Source organism: Grus americana, chromosome 4, assembly GCF_028858705.1.
Source record: "Grus americana isolate bGruAme1 chromosome 4, bGruAme1.mat, whole genome shotgun sequence".
NCBI classification, from domain to species: Eukaryota; Metazoa; Chordata; class Aves; order Gruiformes; family Gruidae; genus Grus; species Grus americana.
This window is the reverse complement of record NC_072855.1, coordinates 57,723,070-57,744,414: the sequence shown is the minus strand read 5'-3', so window position 1 is coordinate 57,744,414 and position 21,345 is coordinate 57,723,070. Positions and strand designations below refer to the sequence as shown.

The following is a 21,345-nucleotide window of genomic DNA, read 5'->3' as shown; positions in this document are numbered from 1 at the left end:
ACTTAAAATAAGAAAGTGAATCCTATTACTGAGTATCCCGTATTCTTACCAAAGACATTTCACTTAAGGGCTTTGCTTCTAAAGAACTTTCAAATTTTGTAGCATATTTTTGAGAACTGTGAGAGTCCCAATGCCTACAAGAACTACAATGTGCCCTGTTCTACTCTTCATTGGAAAACAGTTGACTAAAAACCAGTAAGTTGTACAGTTTCCTGCAGACCAAAAGTAGCTTCAAGCTCTAAGCTGGTCACACGTATCATGGAAATCTCACAGATTGTCCATCAATAGAAAGCACAAGAACTTCCACAAAATTACACAACAGTTTTCCTATGTTTAAGTTAAGCTACAACAGCTGTCAAAGTTTACTTCAGCATAAGCACCAGAACAGAGAACCTATTAGGAAGACAAATAAATGTTTTATAAAGAAAAAAAAAAAAGAAAACACCGCTTCGACAGAAATATTACTTATAGCATGCTTTTACAGGTAAGTAATTATTTTACCAATATAACTTTTGCTTTCAGAGTTTTCAAGAACTCTTTTGCAACATAGTTAAAGATCTAACTGATAAGAGAACAAAAAAATTTGAGAAGCTACACAAACACAAGTAACCAGATGTCCCAACACCATTTTTTCATAAAACTGCTGGCATAGCCTAAGCTAGAAACTTGTCTACAGGATGTGTTTGGGATTTACATTAACCCCTGGTGACAGGGCATAAACCAGGATGCTTATTAATCAGGTAGCCTATGTGTTGAACCTGGGTGCCCTTTCGCTCTTTTGCATAAGATAAATTTAAATACAATGATAACTCAAAGGCTACAGGCTTTACCAAAGCACAGAACTCGAGAGAAAAGGGTGGTAGAGAGTATGAAAACTCTGGTAGGTTTAGGTAAGTAAGGACAGAAAGGTTGCAGTTGATAAAAACAAAATAGATATCTGATACACCCTTTGACAGAAAGCTTGGCATGGGATTAAGCAAAGAATTATCTGCAGAAAATTCAGTAGGTAGCCCTGCAATAAAAAAACCAAAGTGCTCTCCTGGCTCTTTTAGCCTACTCTTCAGAAAGCAGAGTTCAAAAAGCAGCTGCATCACAACAACCAAAGCAAACTTTATATCCCAAAGTGGAATTATTTTCTAGCTGGTAAAGTCTAATTAGACTCATAGCATTAGAAAAAACCCTGGTATCTAAAATTACCAAGTATCCTTAGATTTAAAAGGAGAGTCATTCAAGAGTTACTGTGCGTAACTTAATACTAATACTCAAGCCTGTTGAAAGATTGAACACGTTATCACAAAGGGTAAGAAAGTAAGGAAACTGAACCAATATTCTGAAATAGCAAGAATTACAGAGGATATGCAAAGTATCCTAATACTTGTGTGCCACTAGAGGTGGGGTTAATAATATTGCTTATATTGATACTATTGCACCCTCCAAATATTGTCCTTCTCAGGCTGGAACAATGACAAGTATCTTTGGCTGAAAATGCCTCCCTCCTTGCAAGAAGAACAACAGCAACTATTTTCTTCTAATATTTTACTAATAATTCAACATAACAGTTGAATCAATATTATTCAAATTGCTAACATGAACCCATCACACTGTTCTTAATTATGACCATTGTTTTGCTCCGTTATATGGCACCATTTTTTTTCTGCTGAATTACAATATTAATTATAAGCTTAAAAGAAAAAAGTTACAAAAGTTTGCTATTCCAAATTCATAGTCAAAGCCAGCTCACACAGAGGGGAGTAGTGTATCAGCACAAGGTATGTACTATTACTTCCTTCTATCAACAAGGGTAGAAGGAAGTCATGTTTCATGTCAAAGTTTTTTATACTGTTACCACTCACATATAGCTTGTAAGGACTTTAAGTTAGAAGAAAAATAGTTACCATCCAAGAAACTAAGGTGGTGAGAAATATCAAACAAAACCAGGCCATTCTGAGAAAATACAGGCAGAATCCTTGCAACCAAGAAGCTAACATTTCAATCAATCAGGACAAACTGCGTCTTGGGGGTGAAAAAAAAAGAGTAAATAAACTTTTCAGTTCCCTACAAAGCAAATAGATTAAAACTGAACATACATGCCTGACCATAGAGACATACCTTTGAAGGAGAAAAAGGAGCACACATTAATTTACTGTCTTAAAAAGCACACGTTACCATTCAATATTTACTTCACTACCTTAATTGTTGGAGTTCCCTGTACATAAAATGGGAAACAAGGTAAGTATTTAATACAATGATAAAAATGGCATCTAGTTACTTAACATATGCAATTATCAGTTTAAGTTCTAGAGCTAGTTATCTTCAGTTAAGAGTTTAAAACCTACAACAAATCAAAATATTAAAAATATTGGACTCTTCCAAGTTGTGAATATTGATTTTTAGATACATAAACCATCTGATATTAATATGACAAAAAAAGAAAAAAAAGACTGTTTGCTGACCACTACCATTTGCTGACCACTACTGAAATCCTTGTTGTTTACTATACTAATAACAGCTGGGAAATTTCTAGTTAACTTGATACATGATGAATCAGAGTGACTTTTTGTCTTAGAGGAAAAAGACTTTCAGGGGATGGAAATATGGAACAAAACTCGAGCAGGAAAAGAACAAGATACTGGTGTAAAGCTAAAGCCAACCTGCTTCCTCATCCTCCTCATCCTCTTCCTCATCATCTGAACTTGATGACAAGGGAGCTGGTGCAGAGCTAGCTTGATTATTAACATATCCACCATACTGCATGCCTGTGAAGTGGAAAGCACAAACATCAGAGTCAGACAGACAGGAAAGATGAGAAACAAAAGTCACAAATCGTTGCATTAAAAGTGAGAAAAATTAGCTGTCCTAGAAAAAAATCCCAGCATGCAAAAAGTTAAATCTACAACCCTAGACTATAGAACTATAGTTCATATATGACCTATATGAGCAGTACAGCAGAGGCAGTTTTTAGTGGGCTAGTTTAGCAAAGTATTAGTAGCACATGGAAGTTAGTGGGAAATCGTGTGTGTGCACGCATGTACATCAGGAAGTTAAACACACACACACAGACTTTCTATACATGTATTTACCATCAGTTTGTCCACTGGAATACTTTCATAAATTAATGTAGAGAAATAAATGAGTTCCTTCCCAGATAAATTCAAACTGTGTTACGAAAACATTAATATTAAACTTCAGCTTGGCACACCTGCCCCTTTTAAGACAAGAATAATTCATGCTGGAATTCTGAACACTGTCAGAAATTAATGAAATATAGTGCCGCTGCAACATGTGAGAGCACAATCATATACCTCATCAACACAGTCAGTAAAATTTAAGCTAGGTAAACCTGAAAACTTGGTTAGCCTTATTTTTAAATTAGTGCCTAAATTCAGGCTCATAGACGCATATCTAAGCACCTAAATATACTATCCACTTTTAAGATCTGGTGACAACTCAACAACTGTTACCACTGTCACCTCCAAACCATAATCTATAAGGTTTTTTAGTAGTGGGTTCTTTGGCAGTGTTTTTTTTTTTGTTGGTTGTTTTTTTACGATGTCTACTTGGAACACGCGAATAAAAGCAGCACATACATATAGCATTTTAAAGAGTAAAGCATGCAGCAACGGCTTATGATTAGTTTCCTACATTAGTCATTATTGATGCAATTTCAGCACCTCCAAGAAATCTTAAGCTTTTCTTGTCACAGGGCAGGGGTAGAAAGGATTTTAAATATGCTTGTAGTCAGGCAGAGACATTCTAAATAAATTCAAGTAACTACTATTTCTCTCTTAGCAATCCAGTGGATTGCTATAGCAAGAAAATACCGTAATTCTTCCAAACTCTTCAAAATTTTTCAGACTCTTGAGAGTTTGGGATTTTTTTTTCCCCTGTAGAAGCACTTTCTCATCATTAGTATTCTTTATTTTAACACTATAAAGCACTACAGAACTGTTGTACTTTATGCATAATCTCTAATCATCATGGTAATTAATAATCCTTCCATCCAGAACTTAAATCAACTGTATCACCTTTTATTTTATTTAAACTATGGGCCACAAATGCTGCTGGTTTCATAGCTTTTTTAAAAAAAGGTTAGCAAATGAACCCAAGAGGACCACTTCAATTTCACTTAAGAAAAACCAACAGAATCAAGGTGAAGATTATCTAATTCAAATATGTAAAAAGAAAACACAGCAAAACCATATCACAACATTCTTGAGTAGCTGAATTTTCATACAGAGGCTAGTGCAAGAAGAAACTGTCATTATTTCACTTTATCTAGTGTATTAATACTCCTACAATTCCAATCAAGTTTCTCCACAATGCAAGTAGTCACAATGATGAAGGCAAAAATCAATCCAAGTGTAACTGAGGAGGCACAATGCTTCAGTTTCTCTATACTGCTACAACACAGGACTAACTCAAGTGATTTGTAGTCCCATCTTTTATGAAGGCTACTGGATGCATTTCATGAAAACAATTCTCTGTGCAAAACCAGACTACAGCCAAGGAGACTATGTCTTTTCTCAGGCCTGGGAGAGCTACCGAGGAATAAGACAGAACAACTGCATTATTGTGAAGGAGAAACAACAACTTAAAATAATTAACGTGCAAGTAAAAGGGAAAAAAAAAAGTCAGGATGACAAGAAGAGATGAGCTGTAACAGACAGCCAAAGTAAAATAAGATGGGCACAGTGTGAGTGCAAAGACAGACCTCTAACAAATACAATGTACACATACGGGAGAAGAAAGAAAGAAAATTTACCTGGAAAGGGCATACCAATGCAAAAATTCCAAGCATGAGCAGATGAGAGAAAAAGACTGAATTAGTCATTCTACTAATGCTACTTGGGAGTCTTTTGAATGTTTTTTTGAAAACAAGTAAGACTTCTACTGCTAAAACTCCCCCTTTTCCAGTAACTGGTCACATACATAAAGAATGCATGTGTTCAGAAAGAATACAGAAAAAGAGATTAAAAAATATGCTGGTGACACAGAAGTTTAGGAATCATGAACTGTATCACTATGAATTCTCTGGAGGCAGGGCTGGTCTGACTCTTACCAGCCTTACAAGTTTGCATAGATTTTTTTTATTTTCATTGCCAGCAGTACTAAAAATTTCTGCCTTTAAAATACTCCTGTGCTGTGCTAGCACAACTGTCCAGCCACAAAAACAATCCAAGAACTGATCTGGCTGAAAAATAACGTAGTTTAAAAAGTCAGGTGGAGAAGCCCCCAGTTCTGGTTCACTGCCCAGCAATGCCACCAGTAGGGCAGAACAGGGGAGAAAGCAATGAGGGGCAGAAATGGGTGGCTGAAGACAGCGGTTCCAAGTGCCACCACGTGCCTAACCATGATTTCTCTTGCAACAACTCAGTTCTGCTCAGTATTTTTTACAGAGTTGCTAGTAACGTTAAAGTCTCCCACTCTTAAAACTGCAAAAGCTTATTTTGAAGTCATGAATATATTTTGATTGATATTACTTCATAGGTCTGGCTTAAAATGCAACCACATAATTTAAATTGTCACAAATTTCTTGGACAGGAAATTTCTAAACCCTGTTACCAGTGTTCCTGTAATATAATAACATCGCACTCTAAGGCTTTATCCCACTATATTTTACAGACACCTAGAAATGGAGGTGGGAGGACACAAAAGAATAAACTGGGCTAAGAATTCATTTGCCTATGAAATAAACCAACTATTTAGCTGTTTTAAGTACAATCACCCATACCATGAAAGACTTTAAAATGTAAAGCATAGATTTTATGTGGCTTAAGTTTCATAATGGAGACCTCGCCAAAAATGAAAATGAAATAACCACATGCAAAAATAAACTACAGACTGAAGTTCTTTAACTGGCTTTCTACCCACAACCGTCATATTTTCAACAAATTTACTACGGCACTAAGATCTTAATATTAAAAATAGTAGTTCTCACAAAATGAACCCCCCTCTTCTCCACTCAAACTCTTTGCTTTAAATTATTTTCATTTACTCATCAGCTCCTCTCATCAACATAAAACCTACGGAAGTCTACAAATACCACTCAGACAGGACACACATACTCAAAGTTCATCTCTAGAATGCCATTTTCAAGTAAATTACTTTATCTGCATTAAATTTGTACAGATATTTATGTAACATTAAATAGGTTTTATAAATTTTTTTTTGTCCTGTTACAACTTAGCCAAGTAAACAATTAGAATATTTTAAATCTCTATATGCATGCCCACACAGGACCTTAAAACAATGAAATCCACTTTAAAAATTAATTCAAACTGGTTTTCCAGAATGCTTTCATGTAGAAAACACGACTCTATAAGAAAAGTCAGTCCATCTAATCTCTGCATGAGAAGCACACTTGTAATTCTAACAACTCAGACAAATATTCAGTAGACATGTTGTATTTTTTCAGTAGGTTATTTTCTACAAATAAAGTTATCACACTTCATTGTTGATAAAAAGGTATTGCAAGAGTACATTATGTATTTCAGACTCCTCAAATGAAACTAAATGAAGAGTATGAAGTCTTCTAACATTCATAAAAATACCACCTAAACATAGAAACGTGTGTGATGACATGTACATGGATTTATTATTGATTATATTAATGTAAAGACAACTAGAACAATGCAAACTCCTGATGACTTATCTATATATTCCTGACATAGGTATATTGTTGGTTTCAAAGTGTGCTCATTCAGCTGCATATTGCATTAACCTTCACTTACATGGAACTATTTGAATTTAGTGAAAAGTTCAGCAGCAACTGCAGTGATTTGTATTTAATTTATCAAGTGTTCCCACATTATACAGGAATCACTGCAAGAACATATATTAACTGTGCTTGCCTTGATGTGTAAACAGCTAAAATCCTTTTTCTCATTAGAAACACGGTTATGTGCTTTCTTTGGAAGATGAAGCAAGATTTTTCTAGCAAGCACATCTACAGTACAAATTCTACCCAGTATCAAAATCAACCATAAAACTGCAAGAATCAAGCACAGTTCCAAAAACTAATTTATCATTTTCCTTAAAATGGTACACTGTATATAGGACTTCATAGCAATGATGAATTTATCTTTTTGCCTGTAAGATATATAGAGCTGATTCACAGATACGTTATTTCTTTACATTCTCCACTTCACCAAAAAGGTGAGGAAATGGAGGATAAGTGGAAATTTAGACATTTATGTCGACCTTGAAACTTAAGAATAAAAAACATGCTGTGACAGTCACACACCATGCTTTTGAGATTTTGAACACTAGACATATCGTATTGTTCTGAACAAAATTAATGCCTACTTCTACCTCATACGCCGAGTTCTTTTTCCATAATAATTTAAAATTCTGAAATTGCCAAGAAAAAACAACCAAAAAAAAATCAGCACAATAAATTAGATTTGTAATACTAGATAACAGAAACACATAATAGTCAAGAAGCAAGTCAAAACATCAGGGTAGAATGAGCATGGCTGAAGAAGGCTCAAGACCCAACTGATTCTTTGTCAAGAGGCTACCAAACATCAGAATAGGAAGGAGCTTATACAAGAACTCTTGCAGCAGCTTTCCATGGGAGCTTACAGCTAGGGAATAAGAAAATGATTCTATCAATTTGCATTTAATACTCAAGCTTGCCCTGTTTCCCCATGCTAGCAAATTGCTTGTTTACACTTGATTTTTCAATACAGACTGATTACAAAAGTTACTTTTAAGACCTTCTTCCCAGAAGTTAAAATAGTGAGCGGATTTTTAGAAGAATAAGGTAACTAAAAGAAGGGCTTTTTGAGGAAGAGACATCTAACACTGTCAACAAGACAAACAAGCCAAACATGACATATGGTCAAAGGAAATCAAACAGAAGAACTAAGAGAAGCTAGAACCAAGGTGGTACAAAACAAGAACACTAAGGGAGCCTGATGAGATGCAAGAGATGTACTCCAGTCAGACAAAGCAGAAGAGCAGCAATAAAGCTTCCAGCATTCACGTGAGCATGTGGAACAGGGCAGAAGTCTGTACTGTAACTTCCCATTCCCTTTTAGTACCTTCCTGAAGGTCTGACTCTGGTGAATGTGTAAGAGATGGTGAAGATCGCGGCGGTGAAGAAAGGCTTGGAGCAGGTGTCCTTATTGACGAGATCACATCAGAGGAAGCAGATGTTCCAGCCCCAGGCTTGGTAAACGGAACGCTCTGGCTCAGAGAGTGCATGGGCTGTGAAGAATCAACGCCACCTGAAAGCAACAGCAGAAAGCAGGAACACTTTGTTTGTATTTGCACAGACAATTACACAATGCAAGCAATCACATTTGATTTCACAATAACTACAAAAACAGTACTCCAAAGAGAGATGCCTTCAAAAAAAGTATACATGGAAAAGCTGTGTGTGGTTTTTTTATATAAATTAAATACCTATAATATTATAAACTCCATTGAAATGAAAAAATTGCTCTGACAGCTAACAGCAAAAAGGAAAGCTTGATGTATTAAGATCAAGATTAAGCAGATGCTAAATTAATTCATTTTTGATCCATCTCCACAAGTCCATGCTTTCACAGGTTCCTCTTCCCAGATAAAAAGAACGCAGTTCATGCGGGATAGCTCCCTCTCAATATTCCTCCCACAGGCAGGAAACGTGAAAAGTCAGCTGTGTAGTAGACTGGTATTCTGTCTCCCTTACAGGACTTGCACTTTGCAATTTTGGTACTCAATTATGAGACCCATATTCAAAGCAATCTGTTTCAATCAACCCCGAGTATTCCACAGAACTTCTGGTGTGTTTTAAACATCTGGACTAGATATAATCTGCTTAAAAAGTCAGATTAGTGCTTTGAGAGATTTAACACAGTCCAGTTGAAATTCCTATCAGATAAGGACAATATAACTTCAATTAAGTTAGCTTTTAAGAGGGTCACTGTTTATAAACTGAAAAAACCCACCATATTATGATTCTTTCTAAAACAAAAATGACAAACTGTTAAAAATAAGAATAGAAAGGACATGGTTTGACCAATACTAGTCAGTAAACAAATACAGAAATTAAGCAAGACCAAAAGTCACTGTTTGCATTTGTAGAGTAAGTTACAGAATTCACTAGAGGATGCACATGTAATATTAACTTTGCTTCCTCTGCATATATAGCAGTGTAGTTCATACAGTCCCTGACTTTTCCTTAAATAATGGAGTTGATATCTGATAGGACTTTATGGGAAAGTTGAGGCTTCCCTTAGAGGGGGAAGAAGGAGAGGCAGCTTAAAACAATCCTTCTGTTTTTCTAATCTATCATCAAAATTAGCAGCATACATTTTTGCCATGTTAACTGAACTTTTATTATGCAGTTTTAAAATATAATGTTGAGCATAAATGCTGCTTTTTTTGCAAGTATTATCAAAATCTGAATTAAAATATATATTTGTCCAAAGTACATACAGCGTTTTCTAGTGAAATGTACTTGCTATAACCCCTGCTTCTACAAATTATGTTTTGTAGACTCCCCATGGAAGCATCGGCACCTGTCAGCAGAAACATTCTTGTTAGGGTAGCTACAGCTTCCTCAAGCAAGGTATGCAAGATGACGAGGGAAGTTCCTTACAACATCAGTGTGCTTACCCAGGTTTTGTAGCAGAGAGACTTGTTTATGGGGTTATGGTGTTTTCCACACTTTGAGTCAATACAGCAATGCTTGCAGCATCAAGCACGGTTGTAGAGCATGCTAAATTCTATAATGTCACATGTTGAAAGCCAAAACCAATTTACACCTAAATTAGCTTGGCTTCCTGCCAAGTACAAGTATTTAATCTTAAGCAAAAGGTATCCAAAACATCCTCAAAATTATACAGATCCTTTACATGTAGTGTAAGAAAATGTTTTTAAATTCTGAGCAAAAAAAAAAATGTAATTTTTTCTTTGTACAAAAATCCAACCTGCAAGATTACATGTTAAACTTTATTTGGCGATTCTGGCACATTTTCGAAAGCTTTAAGTAACTAAAACCAAAGGAAATACTTGGACCAAGTTAATCTTTAAAAATGCATCGTTAGTAACTATCATCACATAGACATTCTATGGTTATGGTAATTATCTTTTTTTTTTCCTCCTCTGGCCAGTAAGAAGATTGCATTGTGATACAAGTACTGATCAATTTAGGATGGTGTATTTCAGCTCAAGACAAAGCTGGACTGAACATCAGTTTTAGAGTACAAGTTTTCCATCAGCTTATCCAGAACAAGCCCAGTCAGGCCATACAACATTCCCACCAATCAATGTCGTGAGAAGCCAAGAGCTTTGTCGGACTGCAATAAATATAAAATCTAATCTCAGTGACATAGTATTTTTTGTTTTTCACCTTCTGCTCCTCCTACATTTAACGTGCACTGAAGTCTTCCCTCGTGCCTTTCAACCATGAATGTCTCTTGCACTAAAAATGACCAAGCATACCACTTGGTTACAGAAGCCATGTACCTACAGCTAAAAGGTATGTTACAGAAAGAATCTGGAGAGCTGTTCAAATTAGCTGTGTAATTCCTCATTTTTCCTATATCACTTAAAGGTTTTATTTACTTTCCAACTTGAGACCTACAGGTTTATAAGTGGTTTATAAGTGCATCACCACAGTAGTATCTTCTCAAGTTTTCAGGAGAGAGACAAGAACAATCCCTTTTGAGTTGCTACAGCTGCAATTTGGATTCCTTCCCCCCCCAGCCCCGCCAACATAGCATGCTATTTCTACAGAGAGATTTACCACCTCCTTGCAGCTTGGTTTTCAACAGCATCCTATCTCACTGACTTTCTGTATCCTGGCTGCAGTCCTTCCCCTTTTCCAACCACACCTATATTAGCAGATTTACAGGATTATAGCCTACATTCCTATGGAACTGGGGCAGCAAGGACTTTAGATATAAGGCAAAGTATGTGCATGAGATAATGAAATTAAAGTGTCTCCTGCTCAAGCAGACTGCCTACGATTACAGGACAGCAGACAAGATCCAGGAAGCAAAGAAACCCATACCATATACCCGCAGAAGAACTTCTCTATCTCCCTCTCCTCAGGGAGGCAGGGGGGAGTCCAGTAAAATTTGGGCATCCTGGCTGATATCCATATTGACTGGAAAGCACCAAGAAAAATCAGAGTATACCAACTGCAGTTGAAATAAGCTGGAAAAATATTAAGGAAAGCTACTGACCTAGAAAGATAAAAAAGCCCAAATAATACAGAGTGTGTTATTTACACAGCACAACACTGTCTCAGGACAGATTTGTATCAACATTGTTCTGCTGAAATAGAGAATTTAAAACTGAAGAGGGCATTTTTGCTAGATGAAAATGAATTTAAACCAGCAAGCAGAAATATCTCAAATTGAATATCTGCATTCTGCTTCATTTATACTTCCTAAAGCAAAGAAAAATATTTTCTCTGGCTGCTATTCATCAAAACAGGTCAACTTCCAGCAAAAGATGCCTCTGAAAATAAATTTCTTCTTTTCTTCTAGTGAAATTTCAGCAGGCTTCACTGAAAATACTTCAGTGCTTCCAGACAGTGGCTGGCAAAGTTTTAGAAAAAGATTTTGTTGCAGTTTATGTCCTCAATACATGACCTACAGCAGCTTAAGGGTTTGATCTTAATAGATTCAGCATTTTGGGGGCTTTCCAAGGCCCTACACAAATTAGTTTATTTAAAAATACAGTACTAAGTCCAACACTTAGAATTCTTCTGATTCAAGTAGAAACCAATTCAGAAATCACCAAACTTTTCATAAGCTCATGCCAGCCTGTTTCATAAGCCCTGTTTAAACACACACATTTTATTAAAAACATGGCATTTTTCTATACTTTCTTATTCTATAAGAATGTTTCATTTTCATCACAGACAGCTCTGTGTTCACTGACTGCACAAAATTGCTATTGAAAAATACATTGAGACAGTACTATCCTGAGTGACAGTTTCTACGATTTGCTTATTTAGAATTTAAGGATTGCGAGGGGTCCTTCACAGCACAGCAGCAATGACAGCAAACTGTCTTATTGGCACTCTAATCGTAGGATAGTATATCAAAATTTCTTTATATGAACCGTCATAGAAAGCACACTTAGGAATTTCAGTATATCTTAAATTTTTTTCAAGCAAATTTGCTAAAAACTATGCACAGAACGGACTGCAACTGTTTTCCATCATCGTTTCCTTCCCAGAGAACAGAGGGGAGGATGAAATATTCAGAAACATTTATTCTTACAAATCATTCATCATTTCCTTAAATTCCTTGTGTGTTGTACTCAAACACTTTCCAAGGATGTACAAGAAATGGCAAATAATTTTAAAGATCCAACTCCTTTTTTTAAAGGCTGCAAACAATTAGAATACTATACACAAAATTACTCTAGGAACAGTAAGATTGCACTGGAAAACTTAGACAGCACATCAGTGTTCCAAAAAGTAGCTCAGTTGTGCCAGGACCAAACAATTGTTTGCCATCTTTTATTAGCCAGATGTTGTGGCAATTGAATTTTTGATATATTTTAGCCAAAGATGTTGAATGCTAGATTAAAAAAAAAAAGGCGGATACTTTAGGAAGCAGTCTGTTCAGTCCTGGACTTCAAAAATGGTGTAACTCTTTACAATTTAGTAATAAAACAGCCCCGCTCTTCCTTCAGCCTAGCTGCTGTTTGCTACCTTTATTTGCCCTCTCCCAGTCAGTAAATACAGAATCATTTGGGTGCTGAGGTTGAACCAGGAATCAGAGCGAAGAGAAAAACATTATTCTCCAGATAAATCAGTGCCACCATCCAGTCTACTGTGCAATGAAGCACACAGCATGCTTATCTCAGCAGCTTTAAAAGCTCAGAAAGAGTTTGAGTGTGGTTTAAGTAATTATGCCTACAGTCCAGCAAACAACCAAGTACTGCAATACTACAGTGTAACAGACAGTGGATCAGTATTTATTTTCGTAACTGCAAAGCGTGTACCTATTACACACCACTACTACAGCCAGTTCTATCATTAGCTCTTTGAAATTCAAGCGTAATACTACTACTTTTTCTTGAGGCCATGTATTAACTCAATCACTCCCTTACAAAGAGCACTGAATGGTTCAGAAATAAGACTATCCATTGCTCATATTGTTCTTCATGGTCTGGTCAGCTCCACTGTTTCACCTTTAAAACAGCTGTTCCTTACAGAAAATACTGTTATGAACAAATCAAAATCATAGATTTCAAGACATGTCCAAAGGAAATAAAATTGACAGGCATTTAAATTAAAAACGTCTGTAAATACAACACTAACAGTCTGAACAAACAATAAGTCATTTTCATATGACTACTGCAAATCTTACTATTCTGCAATGAGACCTGCATTCTGTCAAGTCCAGCTATAGATTCTGCACTCAACAGAATCAATTTTTTTTAGCCAGAGTTTTAAACCTTTAGTCCTTGAAAGAATTCATTTTTATGCTTGACCACGAAATGCCATTAAGTCCAGAAGCTATTTAAGGGGCTCCCTATTCTTCTTTTTCAAACAGTATTTTGTTCCATGTTTTTGAAATATTCCATAAAATCACACAGATCACCTCACAGAGACAGAGTTCAAATCTACTAATGCTCAAACTGCTGAAACTGAGCTGAAGGATGACACTCTACATCCTAGTCTTGGGGGGAAAAAAGCAATATTGAAACTAAATTCAACTTTGGTATGGATCAGATGAGCTTGATTTAAGCTTAGCTGGTTTTCCCAGGTGAAACATCAAAACTATGTTCTTTCATAAGTCCTTGGTCTTAGAAAACCTCAGTTACAAGCACTCCTAAAACAATTCCAATGTTAAACTATAATCTGAAATATATGGCATAAAAAGGAAACATTCTACAGTTCTCTAATATCTGTCTCAGCAGAAAAAGAAAACCATTAGTCTTGCACAGGTTACAAGTCGAAACTGCATGAAGTCAGAAAATTACGAGTATAGAAAGAAAACCACAGTTTTCCTGCACAGGCTATTGCTCTCTCAGAGAGAAACAGAGATGTTTCAATGTGGACGCATCTCCACATCTCTGAACTGTCATTCTTCCTACCAAGTACTGCTTACCCTATGAACTTGTGTTCAGTTTTCCCAAAAAGCGGAAGCTGCAGCCACTATTGAGAACTGAGCGTACTCGCCCTCAACTGACACCTTCACAATGTCATTCTGTATAGCCACATCCATACTAAAAACACCAAGCTGTTGCTTACAAAAACCAGCTAAAACCACCGAAATTGCTGCCTTGTTCAAATGCTCATCAAAAATACTAATTAAAAACAACCTCACAATTGCCTCCAAACCCACGTAGGCTTCCACTTTTTCTGAACTTTCTGAAGAAAAGAGTGCGTGCATGTTCACTTACATTAAATTTAAAGAATCCATTTAGATCATGACTTAAAAAAATTCTCTAGCCACAAAAAGAGAAAAGTATCTTTGTGATTAACAGACATTTCAGAAATTACACATTCCTTCAAAACTGGATGAAAAAATTCCCTTCCAAGGCCACTTACATGAAAAAACCCCAAACAATAAACTAAAAATAGTATCTTTTTCTGTATCTCTCAATAGAAACATGCCAGTGATATGATTAGCTGCTATTGTGAGGAGTGGGATAAGCAAATGAGAAAAGCGTCAAGAATGACTAAGGACAGAATTCAAAATTACGATACACAATTTCACATAGCAAACAAGTACAAACCAACAGAAGCACACGATTACTGATGTCTCCCAGACACATCTGGAAGTTCACTAACCTTCAAATAGTACCATACCTGTATTTATTTGGTTCTTTACTTTAGCAACCGATCCAGCAAGATTCCTGCTGAGGTTGTCTTGAACGGACTGAGCAGATGAAGCAGATGATAATGTTGAATTATATCCCACAGGAACATGCTGTTGAAGTGAATGAGGTACTGATGTACTCTGGCTAGAAAACGTATTTGTCTCTTTGAACTGTCCAACAGCAGGTAGGCTCTGAGAGGTAAATGCCTGCCCATACATGCTGCCAGCAGCCGCAGGATAGGAAACATTAGGATACATGGCACTAGAAGCCACGGGCATGGTGTAGTGATCAGAATTAAGGGGAAATCCCTGAGATGCAACTGAAGAGCTGAAAGAAGTGCTGTAGTGATTACCAAATGCTGAATATGACTGCTGAGCACTCGTATGCAAGTAGGATGCAGATGATATTGCTCCTTGAATAGGTCCTTCAGCTGACACCACTGCATGGGGAGGAGTTTTATTGTACAACTGCTGCAATTCCTGTGTATTCAACGCATTGGTACCCACGGAAGGTGTCATAACATTTTGTGCTGGTGCGGAATAGTAAGTTGGGTAGTAACTGGCTCTATACTGATTATCCAAATGTGAAGCAGCAGCTTTATTGGGCACTTGGGAATAGTGTCCTGAGGGCGCACTATAGTTTGGAGGATGCGAGCCATAGCCAGAAGGGAATTGCATCCGACTCTGCACAGGACCTGAAACAAAGAGAAAATGTCACATGTATTAAAGGTGCATCTGCTAGTAGTGCCAATGGACTCTGTGCTTTGTTAATAACAAACAATTGGTTTCTTCTTGTTTACTATCACTATTTGAGGTCAATTTCCATCAGCAGAAAGAGAACAAACCAAGTATAATGCATGCAAAATACAATATTTGAAGTAATTTGCAAAATACACACATAAGTAAGAGGAAAAATTGATTGTTTCCATTATTGAAAGAGGTTTCCAAGCTAAGATTGCAGGCCTCACATTTGTACTTTTAATATTTTTAAGTTTTTAAAAGGTTAATATTTAAACAAATAGTGAGCAGCAGTAAGCACCAACCTGATGTTTCTAAGTGTCTGAATACAACAGTATACCTTAAAGAAACTGACTGAATATGGAAAATGAAAAGTTGCAAATCAATATGTCAATATCTAAAAATGTAGGTACTCTTCTTCACAAATCCTCAATATGGTGACCAAGATAAACTGCAGCAGGACCATTATTTTTGCGTTCTATGTTCTTTCATATTATGCTTTTATGAAAACTCACATTTTCATGAAACTACAGAGTATCTGACAATGCACTTCATTACTTTTACTGCCTGATAGTTACATCAGGTATAGGAGACGTTGATATCAGAGAAAATGACCTCTGCTGCCACTGCAACTGGCTCTGCAACATCAGAAGTTAATTACATACTGGTCCAGCAAGGGTCAAACAAGTACTTGTTTGCTGGAGACCGAATGTTAACTACGTCCAAACTGTTTTTTCAATGCTAACTGATCAACGGTAAATCTGAAAATTCTTCCTCAAGTTCTTTTCCTGAACCCTATTTTTATTTTCTAGTGAACAACAAATACATTTCCCTGGATAACTTCCTTTCTTAAAATTACCACACCCTACTGCTTATGTCACACTGGATGACTACGGTTTTGTTTCCCAGCCCTCAGTGAGTAGAAACACAAACACAGCACTGGGCCACATGCAAATTTAAAAAGCCAGTTTGATGATAATAAATTGCTGATTTCCCCCTTATATTTACAATGATTACAAAATATAAGTATTATTTCTCACCTTGAAATTCTGAAAAGTCACGGTTCTTAAAGTAACAACCAGATGGTCTATGATTAACTTGCAAGGCAATTTTAATAATGAATTTGTTAACAGAATCCTGTAAGCAAGGAACATACTCTCCAAAATTGTTTTCTGACAAAACTAAAAGTAGCTTTTCATAAAATTGACAACCCAGAAAGTTGAGTAGAAAAGAAAGGAGCTAAAATATGAACAACTGTAACTTGGACTGCTGGGTCAAAAAGACAGAAAGGCACTTTGGGAGAAAGTATAAGGAGATTAAAAAAAATTACTCTCCTCAAAACTCTGTATGTATGTAACTGCTTCTGATTCATTATTTTCTTGAAAAAGTGGGAGCTGCTTTGTAAAGCTCTGTAGTTTATTCTCCTTTAAAGGAAAACAATTTTGAGTTAGCAAGTCATTAACATGCTACATGAACTTTGGCAGACTGTAGACTGCTTTTTTAAAGTCTGAAAGAGCAAATTCAAATACACACCAATAACTTATGTTTCTCAAGGCTTATTGCTTTAAGCAGTTATGTCACTTAAGATGGCAAGAAAATATGTTTTCTCTGAAGAGTCTGTGCATTTGTTCTGCTAAAACATGTGAAATAAACTAATTAAGTAGGTATAATTTAGAAGCTCATTTAGGAGCACCTGACTTTTAAATAAAAGGTTGCATATCAAATCATCACTGCAAAGTCCTGCAGTATCTAGGTCTGGTTTAAAAACACACACCATAAAAAGAGACAGATTAAATTACCAATACAAGATACCAATTTCTACATTACAGAATGCCTGAGTCATCTTTATTCACATTTTTAATTAGAAACATCTATAAGTTTAAAACTATACATGAGTACCCAAGAGTATAAATTCCATGAAGACCTCATTAAGACGGACACATCCAACATTTGAAAAATTATATTTCTGATTTCAAACTCATGGTCCTTTAAAAGCAAGTTTTACAATAACAGATGAAAGATTATTCCCATTATCTTAAGTGAGTTTTTTGTCCATTTGATTATAAAGAATGTGAGTCGAATGTAATTTTTGTACTGCAGTTGATAGTTGAAGCTACAAATGATGACTAGATAATTGGACAGTTTTCAACATGGAAATCTAGGTACACCAGTGTCATTTTGAAACCTGGTTAATTGCACAATCTGTCCTGATGTCTCAGGTACTCTACTTTCCTCCCAAAACATCTGACAAATCTCTTTCAAAAACCTCCACGAGAGGAGCTGAAAACCTTATTTGCACACAGAATGCGTACTGCTAAAATGCCATCTTTATAACAAAAGCAGTGAACCTCTCCTTCTACAGACAAGTTAATAATTTATAATGTTATAATGTATAACTACACAGACAGGTTAACAGGTGAACCCCAAAAGCCTTATCACTTTTTAAGGCGGGGGGGGGGGAGCACCACAAAAAAAAAAAGCAGTGCTGTGGCTATACCACTATGTGAATTAGTAAAGCTCTGCTTACTAATGTTATGTTTGGTTTTTTTTATGTCCTTGCATTCTCTCACCTGAATAATTTAGCTACCTGCCACGTACGCTACCTACATGTAGTCTACATACCCTACCATCCCCTTACCCACCACAGCTCCCTCAGGTATCCCTTACGAGCTGGACAGGGGACAACACTACTGTGCCTTGTTAAGCTCTGTGTCCCCTTAATTGCCGGCAAAAAAGACAGCTGAGCTCTTGCAACAGCTCAGTCATGGAATTAATGTCCAGCTCCTTCATTCACCCAGCTTCCCATTTCTGCAAAATATTCAGGGATTTCGTACCTTTCAGACCTCTATCCTCTTTACCAAATTTCATGTGACTATCCAAAAGATCTTAAGTCTGAGGATGGATGAAAAACAAGGCTAAATAACATCATAATGACAGTTATGGTCCCAAAATGCTAGTAGAGATACTAACGGTAATCTTACAAACCAGTTATAGACAACACTAGACAAAAATGTTCTGGAGAAACATGGGGATTCAATACAATTATCCTCCCAGTGTTACATTTCAACACATTAAATTGTTAGCACTCAAGTCCTCCATTGCTACTGGAAAAATACATCATCTTTTAGTACTGATTAAACAAGCAACATTATATTATGCTGAAATTAGGAAACAAGTCATCTTCCACTTAGATACAAAGCAACCTGTAAGACTACTACAATAAAAGCTTCTCGAACTTGCAACATTTTATTCAGAAGAATTGTATTTTCAATCCCCAGCTTGGCCCAAACAAGGGCTTTTTAAAAAACCACCCCACTTAAATTCAGTATAGGATCAAAATGAGAGCAATGTAAGAGAGAAGGAAAAAAAAAATCAAATACAAACAACTAGGGTTTTTTGTGGGGCTGTTTTTGTTTTTGGTTTGTTTTTTTTTTTTTTTAAAAACCCAACCCTAAGTTATACTACAATTGAAGTCTCCAAGGGTCTCAAAAGGCCTTGGTCATCGGAGTCGGCAAAACTTCTTAAAAAGCATGTTCAGCTTTGTTTTTAGTATCACTGTATGTGCAACAGGTTGCTTGCTTTCTGCAAAAAATAGCCCCTCTTTCATCAGATCTCAGTAACTAACAGAACAGAAATAGCTGTATTCACTTAAATATCTTACATTTAAACTCCATTTAATGACAGAAAATTAAATTTCAAAAGCAATGAAAATCTTCATTGTGAAATTTAGTTTCTATTGGACAGAATGGAAATTTCCAGTACAGTCTTTTTGTGTTACTATTCCCCTCTACTCACCTTCCTATTACAATCTAATTTTTAAAAAAAAAAGAAGCCTCAAATCCTGTTTTATATTAGTACTTATGTAAGACAGATACACTAAACTAAAAATTCTGGAATGCTACTGCTAAATCACACACACACAAAAAATATCAGAGTTCTTGCTGCAAATCATCAAATACACATAACTAAGATATCTCAGGGAACACAGAAGCCAAAGTTAAGTTGAGTAGTTAGCAAGTTATACAATAAGAAGTCAAGACTATTACTGAACAGTGTATACATTTCTCAGAATCAGAGAAAAAGTGTTTCATAGAAAATAGTCTGCTACAAGGTTTTAAAGAAGCTGGTTTTAAGAACATTAGTAGCAACATGGAGTTAATTAATTAAAGTAACAAACAGTAATGATGGCTCTTTAAAATTACCATTTCATTCAGTTAAAAACACCACTAAAGTGTATGATATCCGTTTCTGTTAGTTTCTGTGAAACACATGTCCAGGTTATTGATGCTGTAGTAGCTATGTCCTGATAATGACATGGTATTTATTAAAAGCCATCTAAGTTGGCATTTTGAGTAATTTTAACAACACTCAGCACTGTAATACTTAAGTTTGGAGAACACATCTCAGGCATTAGCATCTCCCTAAAATCTACCATTTAATTATCTTCCTCTTCATTCACCTTAGGGAGTTTTGCATTATCTGCAAACTGACTCAAAACCTACTTTATAGGCATGTAAGTGCTCATCCCCTAACTACTGCTTTGGACATGAGAAATATAAGTAAAAAAACCTGTAGGTCGTTACCTTGCTTACTGATCTGTGCAGAAAAAATGCCTGTGCACAAAATAGCCTGACTACAAAATAAAAGGTTTACCAATAGAAGCTAAACCTCTGTGGAAGCAAGAGGCCCAATTTAGATACCAAACCATCATTAGGTGGGGACAAAGATCATACAGACATTCTGAAAAGTTAACAAGGTGCAGAACTGATTTTATAGAACACTAATTATTTTAATTCACAGTACAGTTAGTCTCAATACCTCACAGTCTGAAAAGCAAGTCAGTATTTTGTGACTTTGAACTATTTCAACTTTGTTTTTCAGTGACCCACATTTGACTGGTGCAGTCTTATTTATTCAACTCAAAACCCAAGACCCAGTTCTGTGAACGCCTACCCACCTACTACTTTTAAGTTCACAAACAGTTATGAAGTACTCTCATCCACAGTACGTGGTTTTCGGCCCATACTCACGCCCGACTGCCAGAGCCAAGGCCTGGAGATGCCTTGGCCTCCGGAGCATTCCCGAGACGCCACAAAGCCAAGGCCACAACACCGAGCAGATCCAAACTCGGGAGGACAGCAAGAAGCGGATGCCCTCTCCCTCGCTCCTTTAGCGAGGCCGGGAGAGCCTGCGCCTTCTTAAAAGTTAACTCCGCACGTAGCGGCGGGGGCCCGGGGCGGGACGCGCGTTTCCCAGGCGGCTCCTGATGCCTTTTAGAGAAAGGGCTTCGTTACGTGCCGGATCCGCCGCGGCCCACCGGACCCTCCGCCGGACCCGCGCCGCCCCCCACAGCGGCCGCCTCGACGCCCCGCACGTCCCGCCACCCCCAGAAGAGGGACAAGCGAGCAGCCCCCTGGCATCTCCCGCCCCCAGCAGCCGCAGGGCCCCTAGTGAGGGAGCAGCGCAGTTCGCCCCGGGGACCCCGCGGGCGGCCTCTCCCCGCGGCCGCCAGGGCTAGGCGCCGCACAGGCCGCCGGCTCCTCACCGTTCTGGTAGCAAGGCGCGCCGCTCTGAGGGGCCGCGGCCTCCCGGGAGGCGCCGGGCCCGCCCGGGTAAACGGCAGCGGCGGGCCGCGGCGGTAGCCCGGCGGGCGCAGACATGGCTTCTCACAGCGCTTCCTCACTCCGCCCCACTACTCTTCCTCCTTCTCCTCCGCCCCGACCGCAGCCGGGCGCCGGGGGTCGCCCCACGGGAGCAGGGAGGGCAGGAGCGCGCAGGCGGGCCCGAGCGCCACTCCTGCCGCCGCGGCCCTGCGGCCGTTAAC

The 21,345-nt window shown here is 37.5% G+C and overlaps 1 protein-coding gene across 3 annotated transcripts in view; it reads right to left on the bottom strand.

The window, feature by feature from the left end:
• Nucleotides 1–21,345, bottom strand: part of SEC24B (SEC24 homolog B, COPII coat complex component) — a 51,016-nt gene extending 29,671 nt beyond the window's left edge. The window contains exons 1-4 of one of the 3 annotated variants that reach the window (XM_054824561.1): nucleotides 21,067–21,345; nucleotides 14,774–15,478; nucleotides 8,046–8,231; nucleotides 2,652–2,756 (exon numbers count right to left, since the gene is read on the bottom strand). In XM_054824561.1, coding sequence (XP_054680536.1) covers nucleotides 2,652–2,756; nucleotides 8,046–8,231; nucleotides 14,774–15,478; nucleotides 21,067–21,181 — 1,111 coding nt within the window. In that variant the 5' untranslated portion in view covers nucleotides 21,182–21,345. Of the gene's footprint in view, nucleotides 1–2,651; nucleotides 2,757–8,045; nucleotides 8,232–14,773; nucleotides 15,479–20,551; nucleotides 20,806–21,066 lie in introns of those variants that run through there. The other 2 variants (XM_054824562.1, XM_054824563.1) reach the window with 2 other exon arrangements.